At 56.0% G+C, this 21,264-nt stretch overlaps 2 protein-coding genes across 5 annotated transcripts in view; both read right to left on the reverse strand.

The window, feature by feature from the left end:
• Positions 1–147: 147 nt before the first annotated feature.
• CDH24 (cadherin 24) lies at positions 148–9,011 on the reverse strand. 2 transcript variants are annotated; one of them, XM_028483865.1, is made up of 12 exons: positions 8,708–9,011; positions 8,233–8,527; positions 7,923–8,042; positions 7,679–7,846; positions 7,322–7,509; positions 6,721–6,974; positions 5,390–5,526; positions 2,874–2,995; positions 2,679–2,790; positions 2,067–2,315; positions 544–1,555; positions 148–453 (listed from the first exon to the last, which is right to left on the reverse strand). In XM_028483865.1, the coding sequence occupies exons 1-11, from the start codon at positions 8,906–8,908 to the stop codon at positions 1,065–1,067; spliced, it is 2,337 nt and encodes a 778-aa protein (XP_028339666.1). In that variant the 5' UTR covers positions 8,909–9,011; the 3' UTR covers positions 148–453; positions 544–1,064. The 2 variants fall into 2 exon arrangements, with proteins under 2 accessions (XP_028339666.1, XP_054938299.1); XM_055082324.1 differs by having other exon boundaries at positions 263–453; positions 544–1,630; positions 8,708–8,908.
• A 2,623-nt stretch (positions 9,012–11,634) lies between these two features.
• The window catches only part of ACIN1 (apoptotic chromatin condensation inducer 1), a 32,191-nt gene continuing 22,561 nt past the window's right edge, over positions 11,635–21,264 (reverse strand). For 2 of the 3 annotated variants that reach the window (XM_007100450.4, XM_007100446.4), the window contains 11 exons: positions 21,122–21,263; positions 17,622–17,664; positions 16,587–16,720; positions 16,340–16,492; positions 15,196–15,337; positions 14,818–14,963; positions 14,325–14,432; positions 14,077–14,184; positions 13,519–13,843; positions 13,303–13,403; positions 11,635–12,572 (listed from right to left, as the gene is read on the reverse strand). In XM_007100450.4, coding sequence (XP_007100512.1) covers positions 12,246–12,572; positions 13,303–13,403; positions 13,519–13,843; positions 14,077–14,184; positions 14,325–14,432; positions 14,818–14,963; positions 15,196–15,337; positions 16,340–16,492; positions 16,587–16,720; positions 17,622–17,664; positions 21,122–21,263 — 1,729 coding nt within the window. In that variant the 3' untranslated portion in view covers positions 11,635–12,245. The remainder of the gene's footprint in view (positions 12,573–13,302; positions 13,404–13,518; positions 13,844–14,076; positions 14,185–14,324; positions 14,433–14,817; positions 14,964–15,195; positions 15,338–16,339; positions 16,493–16,586; positions 16,721–17,621; positions 17,665–21,121; position 21,264) is intronic. The other variant, XM_007100449.4, reaches the window with a different exon arrangement.

Below are 21,264 nucleotides of genomic sequence, written 5' to 3' on the forward strand. Positions count from 1 at the left end.
CCTCTATGAAAGGGACTTGAAGCGACTGTCCCCCAAAGGAGAAAGGAGAAGGAGCCGAGGGGGTGGGCTTAGGCCTCTCCTCCAGCCCTTTGGCACAGTGAAACTCTTACAGACACCTGAGTGCAGAAAGGAAAGCAGGACTGCACCTTTACAAAATAAAGTGTTTGTTTATTATGAAATTAGAGATGGAGGCCCCTCCCCTTCCTCCCTCTTCCCCTTCCCCAGCTGCCTCCCTCTTTCCTTCCCATCCCTCCCCCTGGGGCCTGGGAAGCACACAAGACAATGCCCAGGGCTAGGATGCCCAGGGCCGGCTGACAGCGCCAGGGAGGCGGCCACGTCCACGTCGGGGGCTGGAGCTCTTGCCCCGGGAGGTGGGCTGGCTCCCTCTCTCTGCTGGAGGCCAATGGAGCCAGGATGAGGCCATGAGTGATGGATGGAACCATGCGGGCAGGTCTGCAATGACAGGAGAGCCCGAGTGAGAGGTGGGGCGTGAGGGAGGGCTTTGGGCCACCCCTGTGTTCCACATAGTCTAGGGACACTGACCTGGGGCAGAACATCCCCTGCAGGAGGGTGGGCAGCAGTGGCTGGAAGTTTCTCTTGTTTCTGGGATGGACAACGGAAGAAACCAAAAAGCCAGTCACAGGGACCCACAGAGAATGCGGGCAGATGTGGGAAGGAGACAGACAGAGAGCATGTCTGCGGGCACGGGAGACAGACAGAGCCGTGAGTGACAGACAGATTTAGAATGGGGGAGACCAAAACAGAGCCACAAGAAAGTGAAATCACAGTGAGAGAACGGAGAGATTCAGAGTCTGAGCCGCACAACGCAGACCCAGACAGGGCGAGTGTCAGAGACAGAGACAGAGATCCCTGGAGAGAGACGAACAGACGACTCAGAACGAGGGAGGTAAGGAGGAGGTTGCCCTGGGGAAGTGGGGAGGAGGAACACGGGGATCGGGGAGGCCTGGGGACCCCTGGGCTGCTGCCGCCTGCCTGGACCCCGGGGGCTCACTCAGAGGGCCTGTGCGGCCACCGCGCCGCGGCTGGCAGGGCCAGGCCGGCTCTCAGGGGGCCGGGGGCTCCTTGGCCCCGTAGAGCTCGGCCAGGGTGTGAAAGAGCGGCCCCCAGTCGTCCAGCGGCTCAGTGGGGCCCGGGGCACCGCCGATCTCGCTGCCGGAGCCCAGGGAGCTGAGGGAGCCGCAGGAGGAGCCCCGGCCCTCGTAGCCATACACCTGCACCGAGTCGTAGGGTGGGACGCTGGGGTCGTCGTCTGCCCCGCGTAGCCGCAGCGCCAGCAGCTGCGCCACGTCGGCGGGGCCGGGGGGCCGGGGCTGGCGCGGCGCCCTGGCCCAGGGCAGCACATCTCGGCGCGCGGGCGGGCCGGGGGCGGCCCCGTCGGGGTTTTGCAGGGCGCTGATGTCGAAGGCCTCCGTGTCCTCCTCGCCGCCGCCCTCGTCGTCGTAGGTGATGATGTTCTCACGCACGTCCTCCTCCTCCAGCACCATCAGGGCTTCCTGCTTCTGGCGTCGCAGGGCCACGAAGAGCACCACCAGGGCTGGGGGAGAGGCGCACACAGGCCGCTGAGCCAGCAGGGCCAGGCATGGGGCAGCCTGGTTCCAATCAGAACGGCCTAGGGGTGGCAAGCCCTGGGTTTGACATCTGGCAGAGCTCGTTTGAATACTGACTTCAACCCTTTACCCGCTGTGTGACCATGGAAAGTTGCTTAACTTCTCTGAACCTCTTTTGCCCTTAGATCGCTTGTGTGGAAAAGAGGGAAAACATATTTACCCCTCAGCGTTGTCGAAAGGATGAAATACCAAGTGCTGTGCCCAACGCCACACGGGGCCCAGAGTCAGGGCTCAATAAACAGATTTTATAGCTCATGACTGTCATGAGATTGACAGGCCAGAGCTTTGGTCTTGGATGCATGAGGCAGTGGGAAAATCCAGGCATGAGGGTTCCTTCAAGACCTAGGATGGATTTCCCTATGTCCAGCGTCCTCGTTCCTCTCCACGCACCCTGCAGGCCTGGACCCCACATTTATGTCCCACTGTGGCCTGACTCACCGAGCAGGGTGCCCACACAGGTGATGATGGCGAGCAGGGCCCCGGTGCTGAGCCCAGCAGGTGAGAGCTGAGCCTCGGGCCGGCAGGAGGCCACGGAGCCATCAGGCCGGCAGCGGCACACGCTGACAGTTACTGTGGCAGTGCTGCTCAGTGCTGGCTGCCCCCAGTCCCACAGTTCTATGGGGACCAGGTAGGGTGCCTGGCGGGGCGGAGCGGGGCGAGAGGGCAGCAGCAGGCTGGCAGAGCCATCTGTGGGAGAGGAAGGTGTTGGGTCACCTCCTGGGACACCTTCCCAGTAAGGTCGGTGCAGCCCACGGAGACAGCTTTCTGTGGGGAAGGTTTGCAAAGAGCAAAACCACATCCACCCTGTGTTGTTTTTTTTTTTTTTTGCCCCACTGCGCGCGCGGCTTGCAGGATCTCAGTTCCCCAACCAGGGATTGAACCCAGGCCACGGCAGTGAAAGCCCAGAATCCTAACCACTAGGCCACCAGGGAACTCCCCAAACCACATCCACCTTCTGTTGGGTGGAGGGCCCAGGTAGGCGGGCAGGGCCGAGGGTGGTAGAGGAGAGGAGGGAAGCAGGCATGGGCACAGTTGTAGGAGGCTACCCACCTCGGTTGTCCCGTACAGTGAAGTTGGCATCAGGGTCCAGGGGACCTTGAAGGGAGATACGGCTATTGTTGCCAACTTCATCTCTGTCCAGGGCCCTGATGACCTGAATCAGCTGGGAGGAAGAAAAGAAGCCTTGTATGGAGTGGGCAGCTGGAGAGGTCTTGAGTTCCCAACCCCTCTGCCTCAGCGGCTCACCTGGCCGGGGGCTGCAGATTCACACACAAAGGTGTCGTAGGGCTCAGCCAGCTGGGGAGCATTGTCATTCTCATCCAGGGTCTGGATGGCCACTTGCACCCGGGAGGCCTGTGCGGAGCTGTCTGAAGCCAGAACACAAACACATACACCCCATGCAAGCACACACATCACAGTTACACACAACACACGGGGTGGGTGGGCATGGAGGCCACACGTAGCACATAGCATGCACGTGGGACACGTGAGATAATGCATGCAATATGCAAGTAGCAAACAATGTTGTGAAATGAATGGAACAAGTGCATACAACAGCCATGTGGTACCCAAGATACGTGCAATACATATATCATATACACTCAGCAGGAGTGTAGCACCCATAACATACATATACAATAACCGACATGCAGGGTACACGTGCCATAAAGGAAAGGTAGACAGAGGATGCATACCGGATGCACACAGACAGTAGCCATAAAAGATACAAACACATTCATACCATCCATTTGACGTACACTCAGTGTTTTAAAGCAAACGCAACACACATGAAGTGAATGTTCGATATATACCGTGAATGTAGTATCACGACCCCCAGGATGCAGAGAATGCATTTTCATGCACAAAACCGGTGGACGGACACACACACACACACACACACACACACACACACACACACACACACACACACACACCCCCAATCAGAGGTCTGGGAGGCTGTGGTGTAGCAATGAGTATCACTTAGAGTTGACCTTGGGAAGGGAGGAGCCACGTGATACACAGGGGCAGAGCCAGGCCAGCCTGGGTACCATAGCCAGACACAGGCCCCCTCATCATTGGGTGGCTCCCACCATTACCCTGCCTTGCTCCTCGCTGCCAGTGGCATCCAAGAGAAAATGGAAATTGTGCATCCCTGCCTGCCCCAGTGTTCACCTCCTCTAGGCTAAACCTCTCGGTTCCTTTAGTCTTTTCCCCGAGTTGAGGGAGAGCTGGCTGGCTCTTGGGAAGGTGCTGAGCTGACAGCCTGGGCAGAGGAGCAGACTGCCTGGCTAAAGGGTCTGGGATACCCTGAGATGGGACGGGGCTGGGGTCCATTCCTTCGCTGCAGTTAAGGCCCAGGGCCTGCTGGTCAATACTGGGACTTCTAGGGGTGGGGAGCAGGATTTGGCAGGAGATGAGAAGACACTGAGGGGGATACACACACACACACACACACACACACACACACACACACACACACAGGGCTACGTATAGGCAGCCACAAACACACTACATATACCACAAATACACTCAGGGATGTTCATATGGACAGACATGCATGCACTGCCACACAGCTGCATGGTCAAAAACATAAACCTATCTACATACAATTCGACACATATGAGAGGCAGTATGGCAGAGGAGATAACAGCTGAGATTCTGCAGCCTGACTGGGACTGAGGCCCCACCACTTAATGTCTGTGTGACCTTGGGAAGTAACTTAACTTCTCTTTGCCCGGGTTTCCTCCCTTCAAATTGGGGGACAAAAATCATACCTTCTTCATAAAGTTGTGGTGATGATTAAATGAATTAATCCATATTTGGTACTCAGAACAGTGTCCGATACACAATAAATAGTAAATTATTACTATCTGTCCACAAACACACGCACAAAACAATATATACAAACAGCTACTTGTATCTATCACTATACCCATCCAATTACACATATGCACAAATAATATAAATACAATTGTATACACTCAACTACGTGCACATATATGCAGCTATAGACGTAGACTCACAAACATATGGGTATGTATGTATATGTATTTTCCACACGTATGGAATCATACACATGTAAGTACACACCCACATGTACACACACACATAGCTCTTCACTGACGTGTACAAGTACGTATGCACACGGTGACAACTCCCCTAAACAGGACACAGACGGCAAACGTAGGAGACCCTGAGGCATGAACAGGCGTGGTGAGGAGAGGTTCACAGAAGGGAGGGAGGTCTAAGGCTGAACCACACTACTGGTGACCGGTGACTGACATGGGCAGTGCATGGAGCTGGTCCCTCTCCCTACCCTGAGGGCTCCCGGCAGGGCTTCCCAGAGAGGGGCTCCCGGCACCACCTCCCCACCCCGGCCCCGGTCAGCTCCCAGAGGAGGGGCCCAGCCCCTCCCTGACGCCCCTTCAGCCTGAAGCAGAGAGTGGGTCAGGCAGGGTCTCCCAGGGTGCAGGAAGCTATTCAAGGTTAGGTTTATTTCCGGGTGGGGGAAAGTCAGGTATGGGAGCCAACTGAAGGTGAGGGGAAATGCTCAGGCAGACCCACTGTGCCCAGCCCAGCCAGGAGACCAGAAGGCCTGCCTGGTGGTGATGATGCAGGCTGGGGACCCAGTGGCTGTACGCTGGGTGAGAGTGTGATGGCACTAGCCGCCCTCCCCCACCCCCATACGTCCCCAGGGATGGCCCCTCTGCTGGGAGGCTGCTGCCTCCTCCCGGGTCTCCCGGGGGCCCAGGACTCCTCACCGACTTCTGTGGCCAGCACTGTGAGGTTATGCCAGACACGAGCCTCGCGGTCCAGGGGCACTGCCGTGCGGATGGTACCGTCTTCAGGCTCGATGGAGAAACAGCGCTCCGGGTCCGAGTGGGGGAGGATGGAGTATCTGGGGAGATGGAGCGGGGCTGGGGGCTGATCTGCGGCAGGGCCAGAGCTTGCAGCTACCCCTCCCTCCTTCTGTGCACCTTGCCGGGCCTCGTGGCTCAGCTGGGCAGAGGGCCTGAGCTGGCCAGAGACGCGCACCCAGAGCCACAGTTCACGTTAGGGTCCCCTCAAAAGACAAATATCCCCGGGGAGTCATCAGCATTAAACACCTGTCCTAACATGCCGGGGACTGGGTTTCATGGGCGTGCAGGGAGAGAGAGGTGACGTCGGGTAAACACTGCCTGTCTTTCCGACTTCTGGGGCTCTGTTCTGGGGACCAGGGACACAAGTTCTAGCCCTGCTCTGTCTCAGGCCAGCTGTGTGACCTTGGGCAAATCTTTTAACCTGTTTCCTCAACTACAAAATGGGAATGACTCCCTCAGTGCTATGACAGGGGTGCTGGCTGGGGCGGTGGAAAGAGTGGGTCTTCTTGGGGCCGGCAAGTCCGGATTTGAATCCCAGCACTGCTACTTAACTGACTGTGCGACCTTGGGCAAATTACTCAACCTCTCAGGGCCAGGCCTCTAAAGCAGGGGTCCCTAAACCCCGGGCTGCAGACCAGTACTGGTCCGTGGCCTGTTAGGAAGTGAGCCGCACAGCAGGAGAGCAGAGGGCAAGCGAGCGAAGCTTCATCTGCCGCTCCCCGTCGCTCGCGTTACCTCCTGAACCATTCCCAACGCCCCCCCAGCCCCCTCCGTCCGTGGAAAAATTATCTCGCACAAAACCGGTCCCTGCTGCCAAGAAGGTCGGGGACCGCAGCTCTAAAGCAACTGGAGCTGATACGGTTACTACCCTTATCTACTATCCGACTCTCACAGGTTGTTCGGAGAAGGAAATGTTGTCAAGTGGGTAAAATGTGAAGCGCTGAGCGAGTGATCCATAGCCATGGCCATCAATTGATCCATCGCACTCATCAGATGAGATTCCATCCGCTCGCGCTGCCACTGGGAGGCGCTACTATCATCCACCCAGAGGGATGGGTGGAGAGTGTGGGAGGGGTTAGCAAGGTCCGCCAGCCCTGCCCTGGCCCCAGGCCTGCATCGAGGGAGACTTCTGTCAGGAGGTGAGCGTGATTTGCAGTAAAGAGGGCACATCCTCGGGCGGGAATAGCCTGCTGCTGGGCCCTGGCCCTGAGCCCGCCTGCACCCCAGCTCACCTGATTGGGCTGGCCCGGGAGTCCAGGTCAGCGGCTGACACCTGGCCCACCAGGGTCCCGGGAGACTTGTTCTCGGGGACTGCCAGGCGGTAGGCAGCCTGGGTGAAAGCGGGTGGTTCTGGGGCGTCCTGCACAGCCACGCGCACTGAGGCCACGTCCTTGAAGGGCCCTCGTCGCAGGTAGGCCGGGTCGATGAGCGTGTTGGTTGCCTCCACACGGAAGGAGTAGGAGCGACGGGTCTCGAAGTCTAGGGGCTGTGGTGAGGGAGACGGAGTGACTGAGGCAGGGGGCAAGCCGGGAGGTGGGCACCAGAGGGGCAGCGGCCTCGGTGGTCGGGGTGGGGTGGGGTGCCGGTTACTCGGTCAGAACTCTAGGTCTGCCCCCAGTTCCATGACAGACTTGCTCTCTGCAAAGTCCTGAGCCAGTCACTCCCCCGTTCTGGGCCTTAGGCCCTCATCTGAAAGATGAGGAGATGACCGTAATCTCTAAGCTCCAACACAGGGATCCCGACCGAGCCTGTTCTAGCCCAGTTAGAAGCATGTCCCGTGGGGCAGGAGGCAGGTGTGAGTGGGTCCGCAGCGCTAGCAGATGGGAGGCTAACCTTGCGGACAGTGAGGAGGCCGTCTCGACCCCGGGGGTCTGTGCTGATGCTGAAGGCCTCGGACCCCTCCCCATCCAGGATGCTGTATGCCATGAGGGCGTTGTCCCCTAGGTCTGGATCCTGGGCCCGCAGCCGGCCCACCAGGGTGCCCGGCCCAGCGGTCTCCACCACGGAGAACTGGTACAGGCCTTGGGGTGGATGGAGGGAGACGTTCTGAGAGAGGTCCCCGGCCCTCCTTCCTCCCCCAGCACGTCCTTCTCCCAGGCCTGGCTGGGGGAGGGGTGGGGGAGGCTTCTCCCGAGGCTGTAGGGCTGGGGGTGGTCAAAGGGCGGCTCAGGCGGGCCACTTGTCCCTTACTCTGAGGGAACTTGGGGGGGTTGTCGTTGACATCGCTGAGGGTGACCGTCACCGTAGTGCTGCCCGACAGCCCCCCCATGTGGCCGCCCATGTCCTTGGCCTGAATCACCACCAAGAACTCCTCCTGTGTCTCGCGGTCCATGTTGGGGATGGCGGTCCGCACCACTCCTAGGGGGAGAGACGATGAGTCAGGGGGTGCCTGTCCCCACGGCCGCCCTACCCGCCTCCCAAGCTCTATCCTCACCAGTCTGGGGGTCCACAGAGAAGAAAGGCAGTCCATCCAGCACAGTGTACACCAGCTTGGCGCTGTTCCCGTAGCTGGGGTCATCGGCATCGTGAGCAGTCACCTGGATCACTGATGTCCCTGTGGGGGACCCCGGCACCCCGCTCAGCCGGGCAGAGCCAAGTGGGGAAGAAGGGTAGATGGGCGGGACCTAGACATGAGCGGGGCTGACTTGCAGGAGGTGGGTTCTGGGGCAGAAAGCAGTGGGGGAAGGAGAGGTGAGGGCACTCTAGGAGATGGGATCCGGGATGTCCAGACCTGGGGTACTCACCGACATTGGACATCTCGGGCACTGTGGCGTGGTAGGGCCCAAGGGGAAAGATGGGTGGATTGTCGTTGATGTCTTGCACCTTGATAATGAACTCCGATGGGGGCTCCAGGGGTCGGTTGGAGGCTCGGTCCACAGCTTGGGCCAGGAGAACGTACTGTGCCTTCTCCTCCCGGTCCAGGCTCTTGGTGACATGGATATTGCCTGTGGCCTCGTCAATCACAAATACAGTGCCTGCCCCCTCTCCGGTCAGCAGGTACTTGGTGCGGCCCTCACCCCTGTCCACATCTGAGTGCAGCTGTAGGGATCGGGGAAACATGGCAGCGGGTTCCAAGCATAGGGACAGAACGTTAGAGTCTAAATCTAGGATTGGGTGGAGTGTTGGGTGTCCTGAGGGACCAAGGTCATTGCAGAAGTGATGAAGTTGCAGGGCAGGGCCTTGAGGGTCAGGGTAGCCATGGGAGGGGTTGATCCTTACCTTGCCAATAAGGACAGGCTCTGGTCCGGCATATTCCTCAATGACAAAGAACTGGTTCCACACCCAGCTCCGTCGGGTCCGAAGCAGTGCTGGTCCTGGGGCCCCCCGGGACCCTGCCCAAGCCCGGGCTGGGGCTGCCAGGCGCCCCATGCAGCTCCAGCCACCCAGCCAGGCCAGCAGGAGCCTCACCAGGCCGCACATGTTTGGGCTCAGCCAGGGCTCTGTTCACTGTGCCCGGGTGCTGAGGCATGAGCTGGCTGGGGCAGAGGGGCAGATGCTTTGGGGCTGCCCCATGGATCCACACCTGCAGGATGGGCAGCTGTTTACGGTTAAGGAAACCCTTAAACCTCCCCTCCCCAAAGTTAGATGCGGAAGATCACACCTCCAAGGAACCAGACGCCCCACTGCCCAGAACCCAGACTAAGACAGAGAGCAAGCAGTCTGATCTTTCCCTCCACCCAGGCTCTGCCCGTATTCACCTCCAGCCCTCCAAGCTGATAAATCTCCGGCCACGCAACTCTGAGTAGAGAAGCTTGGGAAGAAAATAGGAGAGGGGATGCTGGGAGGGCTTGGAACCCCAAACTGGCCCCTGTGCTCCCAGGGTGGGCATGCAGCTTGGAGCTGGAGGAGATGGGGGCTACCAGGGAAAAGGCTTAAAATCCAGGGATTGGGATTCATGGAAGTGTGGTCTCAGGGCGCCTAGGTCAGGCTGAGATGACAAGGAGGGCAGCCTCAGACAGGGTTGAGAGCCTGTGAAAGTCCGTCCTCCACAGGAACTCCGCCTCTCCAGAACCTGCCCCCGGCACACAGCTAGCTGAAGTCCTTGAAGGGGGACTGGGCTCCCGAGGCAGAGTGGGGGGGCCAGAGCTGAAAGAAGAGGGGTGGTAGAGGCCGAAGACTGGGGAAGGGGAGCAGAGGCAGACCCAGAGGCTAGAGACACAGCGTGATTAAGGGTGAGACCAAGACTCAGGGACTGTCAGAGACAGAGACAGAATGGCAGCAAGAGACAGGAGGAAAGAGATCAAAGGATGTAGCCTGGGTGCCTGAAAGGCAGAGAGGAGTCACGGGTACCAGGCTTGAGAATGGGCAGAAGAGGGGACAGAGGGGCTTTCAGTACGTGTGATGAGCAGGAAGGGGCAGATTTAGCTGCCGGGGTCAGACCAGGCCGCCCCGGTGCGGAACTTCATTCTGGGAGAAGGGGCAGCCAGGAGGGGCTGTGGGAAGGAAGCTAGAGGACCCTTCCCACCACTGTCTCCTCCCTCTCCTCCAAGGGGGACCCCTCAGGTGGCTGTGGCTGCGCCCCTCCTCCCCTAGAGCAGACATACACCTGACAGTCCTTTCCTTCCCGAGGGAAGAGGGAAGCCGGGGGCCAGAGAGGGAGGCGGGACGAAGAGAAGGAAGGCGATAGAGGACTGGGAAACAGGATAGCGGGAAGGGAAGGGAAGAGGAGAGCAGAGGGAAGGAACGGGGAAGGAAAGGAAAGCGGGAAAAAGAAAAGACAGGAGAGGAGAGAAAGGTGGAGGAAGAAAAAGGCAAAGAGGAAGAGGAGATGGAGCAAGACAGGGCAAGAGGGAGAGAGAAGGGCTGGGGAGCCAGGGAAGGGGCAGAAAAGACAAACAGGCAGAGAGAAGGCAGGATGAAGAGAAATCGAGGGAGAGGAAGATGGGGAAAAAGAGGGAGAGAGGTGCGAGGGAAGAAGGGAAAGCGGTAGAGAGCGGGAGAACGGAGCCGGCAGTGGGCTCCCAGCCGCGGAGCGCACCGCTCACCGCTCTGAAGACACCCGCAGGCTGCGGGCCCCCTGCTGCCCCTCCGAGGATTCCCAACCGCGGGCTCCAGGGCAGGCGCCCTTACCTGGCAGTGCCAAGGGGCCCAGCCCGGTGGGGAGCGCCCCCGCCCGCCCCCGTCGCCGGGTCCCGGGGGCGCAGCCCCGAGCCGATCAGAGCGGGCGCCGCGGCTCCGCTGCAGGTCTGAGCAGCCCCGGCTAGAACAAGGGAGCGAGACGGAGGGGGCGGGGGAAGGAGGCTCCGCCTGCGGAGGAGCGAGGCGCCTCCGCGCCGCGCGGGAGAGCCCAGCCTCCGACCCTCCCCGGCCAGCCCGGGCCGCGCAGCGGGGGGCGGGGGCGGTGCCTGCTGCCCGCCCCCTCGGCGCTGCCGGGCGCATACAGATGCGGTGCCCCTCCCAGGCCGGGCCCGCAGCGCCTGGAGGGGCACTCGGGCGGGAGGGCTTCCAGGTCAAGGCGCCAGGCCGTTTCCGAAGAGCTAGCGGAGAAGGCGCACCCGCCAGCGCGAAGCGGCCCGCACGCCCCACGCGGCCGGGCGAAGGGCGAGCGCACGGTGAGCAGGGGAATCTGGAGCCCACTGCGGAGGCCCGGCTCGCCGCCCCCGGACCAGCCTTGGAGGCTGCTGTGGACCCCGGCCGTGAGGCGGCGGCATTTTGGAAACCTGTGCAGGGAAGGGTAGCGGGCCGGCTGGGGGCCTTCAGCACAGCAGAAAGGTCCAGGGAGTCCGTGGGCTGGGCCCTGGGAACAAACAGGTCAGGGACCGAGGCGACGTCGGCGGGAGGGCACGGAGCCTTTTTGGGAAGCTCATTTACAGGAGCCTACTGAGCGAGCAGCTGCCGCCCCCTGGTGACGGTTATGGGCGGCACCTTGAAGGTGGTGAGCAGGTGACCAAATGCCTCTAGCACAGCACCGGGACACCCCTCTTCCCAGGGCCTTTCCCTCGGCCCTCCAGTGAGGAAGATCCGCAGCTGTGTGTGGCCAGAGCCGAGGCAGGGATGGAGGGAGGGTGGGAAGTCCCTGCTCCGGGAAGCAGCAGCCTAAGTGTATGGAATGCAAGCAATGCTGGCTGCACTGCATGCTGCAGCCTCCTCTTCAACATGGCTCTCAACCCAGGCCCTGCCCAAGGAAAGCCACTCAATCACACTAGTTAAAACTAAGTCAGATTTTTATTATTTTCCATAGACCACATCATTTAATAATAAAAAAAATAAAAATAAAAATTGAACAAAAGGAAAAGGTGGATATAAAGTGGAACCGGTGGGCAGGAGGCATGGGCTGCAGGACCAAAGAGACTGGGAACTGCAGGGGCCCTGGGACTCAGGAGGAGATGCTGATTCAGCTCATAGGTGACCCAGTCCTGGCCCCGGCTGTTCCCAAAAGGGGGGGTGCAAGTACCAAAGGAGGTGGTGAACAGGATGGAGGAAAAACGAGAGAGGTTTGGGGCTCCTGGCTGTTCCCCAGCTCTGGGCCAACCACCTCCCTCCCTAACATAGCTCCTCCCTCTCACAGACTTAATGGGAAATGAGAGGGAGGAGAGGGCTAAGTCCCAAGAGATAGATTACGGGGGTAGGGTGGGAAGATGCCCACTGCTCCATTTGGTATGTGGGGACAGGTGGCAGCCAGACTTCAGCACTGGGCAAATGGTGTGAAAGACCCCCTGGTTCCAGGGTGGTGGAGATTGTACCTATCCCTCTGTGGCCTTGAACCCCCCTGGGGCAGGGTGGCCGATGCCTGCAGCTCTCCCTAGTGTTCTCCCGGCTAGCGGCGCCCACCCCGGTCCCGCACAGGCGTGCTCCGACTCCGGCTCCTGCTGTGGCGCTTGGTGTCTCTGCGGTCCCTCTCCCTGCCTCGTTCACGGTCTCTGTCCCTCTCCCGATCTCGATCTCCCCTGTCCCGCTCCCTGTCCCTCTCTCTCTCCCTGTCCCTCTCCCGGCTGTGCTCTCGCCGCTTCTCCCGCTCCAGCTGTCGGGTCCGTTCCCGCTCCGCCTCCTTCTCCCGCTCCTTCTGCTCTTCTTCTTCTTGCTCCTTTCGCCGCTTCTCCCGCTCCTTGGCCCGTTCAGCGCGCTCTGCCTCCTTCTGAACAATCTGTAGCAGGCAGGGAAGGCAGAGAACAGATATCTCAGCCCTGCTCACATGAGTCTCACCTGGTCTCCCTGCACCTGGACCCTGCACTCTTAGGTCGGGACCACTGTCAGCCTTGCTGTTGTTATGCAGGAAGGGGAGGGCCTCAGCAGTCACATCTGTCCTTGTCTCAGAGCCCCAAGCCCTCCTCCCAGTCTTCTCCTCTTATGCCCATGACAGGTAGTGGCACCATCCATGCCTGGCCTCTGGTATTTCCTAAGCTAACTAGATGTGAGCAAATCTCTATTCTCTCTAGTGGAGTAGGATAAGCCTTCAATTCCCAAAAGGCCCATCACAAAGAAACGTAGATTAAAAAAGCTAAAACCCCTAGAAATTAGAAAGCGAAACGGCTGAGTTTATTAAACACAGATTTCTCAGCTAACTAAAATCAACTTCCAAGAAGCACGGCTGGCACCGCCAGCTTCCTGGGACACACACAGAGTTCCGATCTCGTGTCTACCTCTATCCTTTCGGGTCTGGCTTCTCTATGGCCCACTCAATCAACTGGGTCTTAAAACTGCCTCTTTCTGTGATGCTTAGCTTCTGCCTTATTATTCTAAGCCAATACCTGGGCCTATTCACTCCCGTAGTCACATGACTCTCCCCTTGCTCACTCCCAAGCCTTGATGCAGCTTGGCAGGTGGTTCCTCCTGAGCCTGAGAGTGCCTCTCAAGGCAGGAAGGTGGGCGCTCACCTGGCTGTCAGTCAGTGGGAGCCAATAGATGCAGGGAGCTGCCTTGGTCTTACGGAAAAGGTCATCCAGCAGCTTGGCAGGTGGTTCCTCCTGAGCTTTCTCTGAGGTGGAAGAAAGTGAGTCAGACTTGATGCATATGACTCTGTGCCCCGTCCCATCTGGGTCCCTTTCCCACCTACTATTGAGTATGTGTGCCCCCCATAGCTAACTAAGTACCTTTCTTCTCACTCTTCTTTTCTTTAGACTTTGCGCGTTCCTTGCGGCGGCGGTCACGGGACCGTGATCGGGAACGGGGCCCTTCTCGAACTTTGTCCCGATCCCATTCACGCTCTGATCGAGTTCGCTCCCGCCGCTCCATCTCCCGTTCCCGCTCTGCCCACTGTTCCCGCACCGCCCGCTCCTGCTCCCGCTGCTCTGCCCTGGGGTGCTGTGGTGGCTGGGCTGGGGGCGGGGGCGGGGGGTGCAGCGGCCGTGGTACCCCCTGCTCCTCTGTCTTAGTTTCAGAGGGACGGTCCACCAAGAGGCCTCGGTGATAATCCAGCTGCAGGTAGAGGAGGGACAAGGATAGTCAGGATGAAGATGACATCACTCCCACCAAAGGAGCCCAGGTACCAGTGAACAGACTTTGGAGCCCCATGGTTCAACTAAAGGAACCAAAGAGGAGGGAAAAGGAATCTCAGTGACTGCAGGTTTGGCTGGGATCTCAGCTGGAATCTAGCAGATAACAGCCTCCCCTGCCCCTACCCCTCTCCTTCCTTTCCCTTGATTTCTTACCTCATCTTGCTCAGCATAGTCAGCACAGAGGAATTTGGGGTTGGACTGGGGCCATTTGACCCCATGTAGAGCTGTGCGGGTGGCAACTGCTTCCTCTACTGTCGAGTACTGACAGAGGGAGGGAGAAGGCAGAGGGTCATAACAGGGCTTCAACCCCTCCCACTTGCCACAATGCCCTCAAATCTGCCCACGATGGTCACAAAAGGAAATACAGGCCACAACCTAGAGAATCAGCTTCTTCCCCTCACCGTTACAAAGCAGTGAGATTTGATCTTGTCAATCCAGAAAGCCTCTTCTACCAGAGTTCCCGTACGTCCCAACAATTCCTTCAGTTGGCCTAAAGTGAAGGGACGAACCTGCCAATGAAAACGAAATTTCAGGGTCTTAAAGAAGGCAAGAACTATACTCATGTAACTAGTATGAAGATTTCCCACACCACTGTCACAGGAGTATAGCTTCCAAGTCTGGGTGAGGCCAGAGAGGTTAGGAACCCTCCATCAGGAATGTGAGAAGAGTGGTAACACTGTCTGAGACATCATGGGCCAGGTTCTCTAGAAATTCTCAAGACAACCCTGCAGGGTGATACTTTTTTCTCCCCATTTTTCATACGAGACAGGTTGTGAGGTTAAATAACTCACTCAATGAGTGAGTAACCAGCAGATCCAGGAGTTGAACCTAAGAAACACGAGTCCAAAGCTCAGACTCTAAACCAAGCTGCACTGTGGGAAAAAAATGACTTACCAAATTGGAGATGTGGACGATGTTACTGATCTTGCCCCGGGGTGGGGAGGGCACTTGAGCAGTCCGGACTGGGTCATCAATTGTAATGGAAACTCCCGACTTCTGCTGGCTAATGGAACGTCGAGTTAAGGTATCTCCTAAAGTCACTATCAAATAGAGCACAAGAATGACTTTCAGCAGGGAGCAATGCTGGCTCTTTCACCTCCAGCAGGACTTACAGATTCAAACCTAGCCCTCAAGCAGCTTGATAACTAGGAGAAGACATGTGTAAAATACTGGAACACAAGGCAGAAAACATTAAACGCTTTAAAAGAGGTCCAAATAAAGTGCTCTGGGAATTCAGGGGGCCGCATGTTTCACTCATAATGCTGTACCTACCTTTCTTTACTTCATGCTCCACAGGTGGGGGCAAGGCCACCTCTACTGAGACCTGGGGAGGTACAGGGGCTTCTGCTTCAGGCTCCTTCTCTTCTTCCTCCTCTTCCCTCTGCCCATTCTCCTGGCCCTCGGAAGGCACCACCTGTAAGGCATCAGATAACAGACAGATTCTTTAAAAAAAAAAAAAAAAAAAAAAAAAAAAAAATTTATTTATTTATTATTTATTTATTTGGCTGTCCCGGGTCTTAGTTGCGGCATGTGGGATCTAGTTCCCTGACCAGGGATCAAACCCAGGCCCCCTGCATTGGGAGTGTGGAGTCTTAGCCACTGGACCACCAGGGAAGTCCCTACAGAGGGATTCTTAAACACCAAACAGGTACATTCTTTTCAGTTTCTAGCTTCTCGGGGAGAGATGGTGGTAAGTCAACCTAACATGCTTCTTCCACTAGGGAGGTGATTTCATTCTTAGGTTCACCTCCACCAGATCCTGGGATTTGTAGTGCCTCAATTCTGCCATGAGGAAAACTAAGGCAGGAATTGGCAAATTTTTTCTGTAGAGGGCAAGATATTAAACATTTTAGACTCTGTGAGCCATATGGTTGCAATTACCTAATTCTGATATTACAGCACTTAAGCAGCCGGAGACAAGAGTAAATGAACTGGGCTTCCCTGGTGGCGCGGTGGTTAAGAATCCGCCTGCCAATGCTGGGGACACGGGTTCGAGCCCTGGTCTGGGGGATCCCACATGCCACGGAGCGACTAAGCCCGTGCGCCACAACTACTGAGCCTGCGCTCTAGAGCCCGTGTGCCACAACTACTGAAGCCCGTGCGCCTAGAGCCCGTGCTCTGCAGCAAGAGACGCCGCCGCAATGAGAAGCCTGCGTACCGCAACGAAGACCCAACGCAGCCAAAAATAAACAAAAAAAGAGTAAATGAACTGGGGTGGCTGTGTTCTTACAGAACTTTATCACAGGCTACAGGTTAGATCTGGTAGCCTGCTGACCCCTACCCTACAAGGGCCAACTAACCCAACCCTCTGCACAAATGGCAGACTTCCCTTCTAGAACTCCGCCTTAGCTCCTCACTCAGTTGCCCACTCTGCATCCATGGCCCCCTCCCCCAAAGTGGGGTGCAGGAGCCTTACCTGAGTGACAGTCCGGCATATTTTCAGCCCCTTGTCATGGGTCCCATCGTCACCATTACGCTCTGTCTCATCCTCAGAGATTCGGGAGTCGTCAGCATGAAGATCCACAACAGCCTCCTGCCCCGCCAGGGGTTTGATGTCGGGGATGAGGCTCTGGGACACAGATACCCCCCACCCCGTTACACTGGGCCCATGTCTACTCCCACGTCATGTCTCATCCTCCCTTCCCCGGCCCCTCCCACCTCACCTTGAGTGATTCGGTGGTGATACTGATGGAGGGTTTCTTCTGTGTGGTGGCCGTGCTGGCTCCCCAACGCCGCTTCCGACTAGGCTGGCCCCCCTCTGTGTCACTGTTTCCAGCTGGCACCCCCTTGGTAGCTGCTGTCCCCAAGAAATAGGACCCCACAGTTAGATGCTCTCAGGCCCTCTGCTGGTTCACACCACAACACCCACAGAGAGCCTTCGACTGGAATTTTAGTAAAAGGTTAACTTAAGGAAACCACATTTGGGGACTGGGGAAACCATGCTTCAGAGTAAACAATAAAAGGCCTGAAGCCACTTCTTGAAAGATGAAAACTACTGATCTCTGAAGGCAACAAGGAAGAGCTAACTAGGCTGGTAAGCAATTTAAACTTTTAGTGGTAGAAAAATCTAAAGTACTGGGGAAGACAGATTGAGGACGACATGGGAATGAGAAAAACAAGACTATGTGATACTAAAATCCAAGTTAATTTAATTTTAGATCATGATGTGACCTGGTCATGCTTTAGGTTATTTTCACACTACAGATTGATATATTTGAGTCATAAAGACCTATTACACTTTTGTCAACTTGGAGTTCCTCACTGGGAAAATGTTAAAGATGTTACTGTTTGAGGTGTGGGCACTCTCACTTTCTCAGATGCTCTCTTAGAATAAAGCATAAACTGGTAAGCATTTTATAGGAATCCCTCAAACCCACTCCTCGTTCTGAGGGTTCGGACATCTGAAATAATAAAAGCAGGAGAACTAGATAAGAAATGGTAAGACATCTCACGGTGTATCTCATTAGGGTTAAGAAAGAAGTGTGACGGGAAAAATAACAAGGATTGTTTGTGAAGTTCTGAATTTTAAAATGGAACACTACCTACGCCAGAAAGATGTAGATTTGCTGGGTGGAGGTGGTGGGATGGCAGGGGGTGACGCAAGAATGCCCCTGACAGAGAATGGGTATCTACTTCTCTATCAACTCTGATTTTTATGGTATTCCGGACCTGTATCAGGGATTTGGGGCTAGACTTACAGACAACGGAGATCTTCCTCTTGAATGATTTGGGCAGCGAGCTCTGTATAGAGAAGAAAAGGGGAAAAAAGAGAAAGAGACACACCCCACAGAGAGGGGGGAAAGAGGTTAGATGGGGCAGTCTTAGCATAGGCTCCAAAGACACAGAGAGAGAGAGACACAGAGACAGACAGAGACCAAAACAGAAGCGGCAAACGGCAAAAACGAAGCAGAATCAATGCAAGTTAGAGAAAAAAATAAAACCAAACATCACAGCAGGGAAAAGTCATCTAGTCCATACCACATCTATGTATTAGCTTAACCAGAAATAAGCTGGAAGAAGAATTTCAGTAGCCTCCCAGCCCTTTAAAAGCATTGGTCATGCCCTCTTCCACTGTCTCTACTGGTCGAGAGGATGCCAAGCCCAACAAGCTATGTCCAGAGCTGGGTCATCTAGTCCTTCTAAGGTCTTCCTTGCTAACTCGAGGAAAACACGAGGAAACAAGGAAAACCAACTTTGGGATGGCACTTTGACAACATAACCCTCCTCCTCTTCTCAATGCCCAGCCTGACATCCACTGACATTGGCTCTGAGTGGCTTGGACAGCAGACCGTTAAGACTGCCCGGACGCCCACCACACTGTGGAAAACGGCAGCACCAGACTCACTGGAGATGAGCCTCCTGAGCCAAGTGGCAGCAGAAAGAATTTAAAGATGTCTTTGGTAAAGACAAGTTTTTATGCAGGGCAGACTGTCCCTAGGGAGTTTCAGACTTTCTGACCACTGTACGGAGCTCTAGCAGAGCCTTACTGTTTCTTCTCCAAACAGGGCTTATGCCTTAGGGGCTCTGCCAAGGACCAGAAACTTCCAAACTTGCTTTTGAGCAAGTTTCTGCCCCAAACACTCAGTGGGAGAAAGACTGTGGACAGAGCAAAAAGAGGAAGAGAGAGAGCAAAAAAGAGAATAGAGCATTTTTAGATTTAAGTGCTTATTTCTGGAAAAACTAAGACCTACCACCCTTCTAAAGGGTAGGGCAGGAACCCTCCTGATGAAATCCCTTTTCCCCATCCACCCCCCAGCCCCGTTTGTGTCGTCTAACCAAGTCTCCTTGGTCTCCGTTAAGGGCCAGCCTGACCCCTAGCCAGGCCGCTCTCGATGGGTAAGTTAGTGAGAAAAAAAAAAAGTCTTAATTAAAACAGGAAAAACATGAACCAAATAAATAAACAAATCCAATAAAGAAATCAGAAATAAAGATAAAGAAAAAAATTAAAATAAAAGATTAAAAAAAGAGAAGGAAGAAGAAAATAAAGAGGAAAATAAACTAGGAATATGACAAATGTTCCAGGTACCATCTCACACCTGGGATCTTCAGTTCAGCCAATCGCACCTCACTGTGTACTGTATCTAGTCAACCGCCGGTCCAATCAGAATGAGCCCTCCCTGCTAGGCGCTGTGCAATTGGTGGGGGGTTGGGTTGGCAAAAAAGGTGGGCGCACGGCGTGGTGGTCAGCACGGCACTGCCAGAGTCCTCCCAGGGGCGCAGGGGGGGCGGGAGGGAAACGTGTGGGGGGACGCTGCCCAGTTTCCATGATGTCAAGACAGTTCACTGGTGGTGGCCAGGCTCAGCGAGGGGTACAGGGGGAAAGGGGGCAGAGACATCAGTCCCGGCCCTGTAGGGGCATCATCTTGCAGTCCCTGATGAGATGGCCTGTAAGTAGCAGAAATGGTCCTGGCCTTTTATCGTGAGAGGCAGGACCCTATGTCCATCAGTGGCAAGCTGCAGCAACACCACCACCCAATACTTGGAATCCAGGTGATGACTCCAGAGTCCCTTTCTCCTCTGCCTGTAACTGGGGAGGGGGTCCTCTCACCGAGTGGGATCATGGAGCCTCTGTTGAAGGCAGCCTGGGGGTAGTAGGTGGGTAGCCCCAGGACCTGGCACACATTCAGCAGCAAGGTCAGAATACTTTTCTTCTGCGAGTGGTGTGTGGCATCTCCTCAGGGACTCCAGCTGAGACAGCGGTTCCAGTCAGGTGGGTGGATGAGCCCCTGCCTCCAGGGATGGAGGAGAAGTTGGAGCAACCAACATATGCTGCCCTTCACCATGGACAACAGGGACCAAAGGAAGTCCATCTGATGAGCAAGTGGTGATACATGGCTGGGCTGTCATCAGCCTTAAATCTCTGGGCTCAGACCCTAGACTTCTCTGCAGGGTTCCTAGTCGTCACAGCTTAAGCCGAGAGCCCCACTCAGTATTTTACAGCATGGCACTGTGATCACAAACATTGACTCTTTAGGAGGTCTTGGTGCCCTAGATGGGGATCCCAACAGTCTGCAGCAAATAAGGCAACCCAGAGTCCTCAAAAGGGCAAGGGCGTGTGGGCAGGCGCCCCGGCACTGACACAAGCTCTTCGTGGGGTGTCCCAAAGAGGGAGATGATGCAAGTCCACCCCTTTCCAAATGCTTTTTGCCTTCTCAATACAAGTCTCTCCAGAACAGTGCTCTTCTTGGCCCCCTGATGTAGGCAAGGCAGGGAGGCAAAAGGGGGCCCATCACAGGATCCCATACACATGCCCCCCTCTGGCCAAGACACCTGGATAGCAGACTCGGCTGACTGGGCAGCTCAGGAGCAGCGGGTGGGTCCAGAGGAAGAGGCGGCATCAGCGATTGGCCAGTTGGGCAGGGTTATATTTTACGGGCGGATTACCGTACATGAGGTACTTGGACAAAGTTTTACGGGGAAGAAGGACCTTGTAATAAATAATATTCTGCACATCAAATCACGTTCACCGGCCCCCACCCCCGCAACACACACCAAAGAAAGGCTACACACACAACAGTCCCTCCCACCCTATTACCCTACTCCCAAACCCAGCTAATTCTTGCCCTAATTACTTTAAGAGCCAAGAAGACTTCGCTGGCTCTGATGGGGGGAGCCCCCTGAATTGGGTTCAGGACACAAGATAAGATATATGCCAAAAAAGTAAGTAGAGAGGTCACAAAAATGGGGAAGGGGCCTTCGGGATGACCCCAGGGGCTGGCTTCTAAGTAGCTACATCTCTGCAATGAGACCACTAGGGGGCAGATGAGGAACAAAAATTCCTCAGCATGGTGGTCAGCTGAGAACCACCATGGCCCACTAGATGGCGCTGATCTCCAACACACTTTTAAAAAGGAGGGAAAGCTAGAGGGGTTACCACAGGGAGAAGCTAGAGAAGGTAGCCGGTAAAGCTGAGCCTGGGTCTTAAAGGGCCATTAACTGACTTTCCCGCTGGTTACAAACTTCCCCACCTGCACTACTTCCCCAACACGGAAAGGGGAATAAAGGAGCCCTGTTCCCATCACAAGGGGTCTCCCTTGCTAAACCAGCGAATTCTCCCTTGGCCCTATCCTGATCCAAGTCTTTGCCTAGTCCCTTCTTTAAGCTATCCCACTGTGTACGAGGGATCACCAGAGTGCTCTATTCTTTCCCCCAGGTCCACTCCTGCCCACCCACCCCAGCAGGTGGCTTGGATATTTACCTCTTTCTTCTCCTCATCCTCGGCACTGCCCTCTGGGCGGTCATCATTGCTGACTTGGTCTGCAATAGGCATGGGGGGCTCTGGAACCTCATTTTCAGGTCTGTTTTCACTTGTGTCCATGGTCACTTCCTCCTTCTCCTCAC

This window comes from Physeter macrocephalus, unplaced genomic scaffold (assembly GCF_002837175.3).
Source record: "Physeter macrocephalus isolate SW-GA unplaced genomic scaffold, ASM283717v5 random_82, whole genome shotgun sequence".
Taxonomy (NCBI): Eukaryota; Metazoa; Chordata; class Mammalia; order Artiodactyla; family Physeteridae; genus Physeter; species Physeter macrocephalus.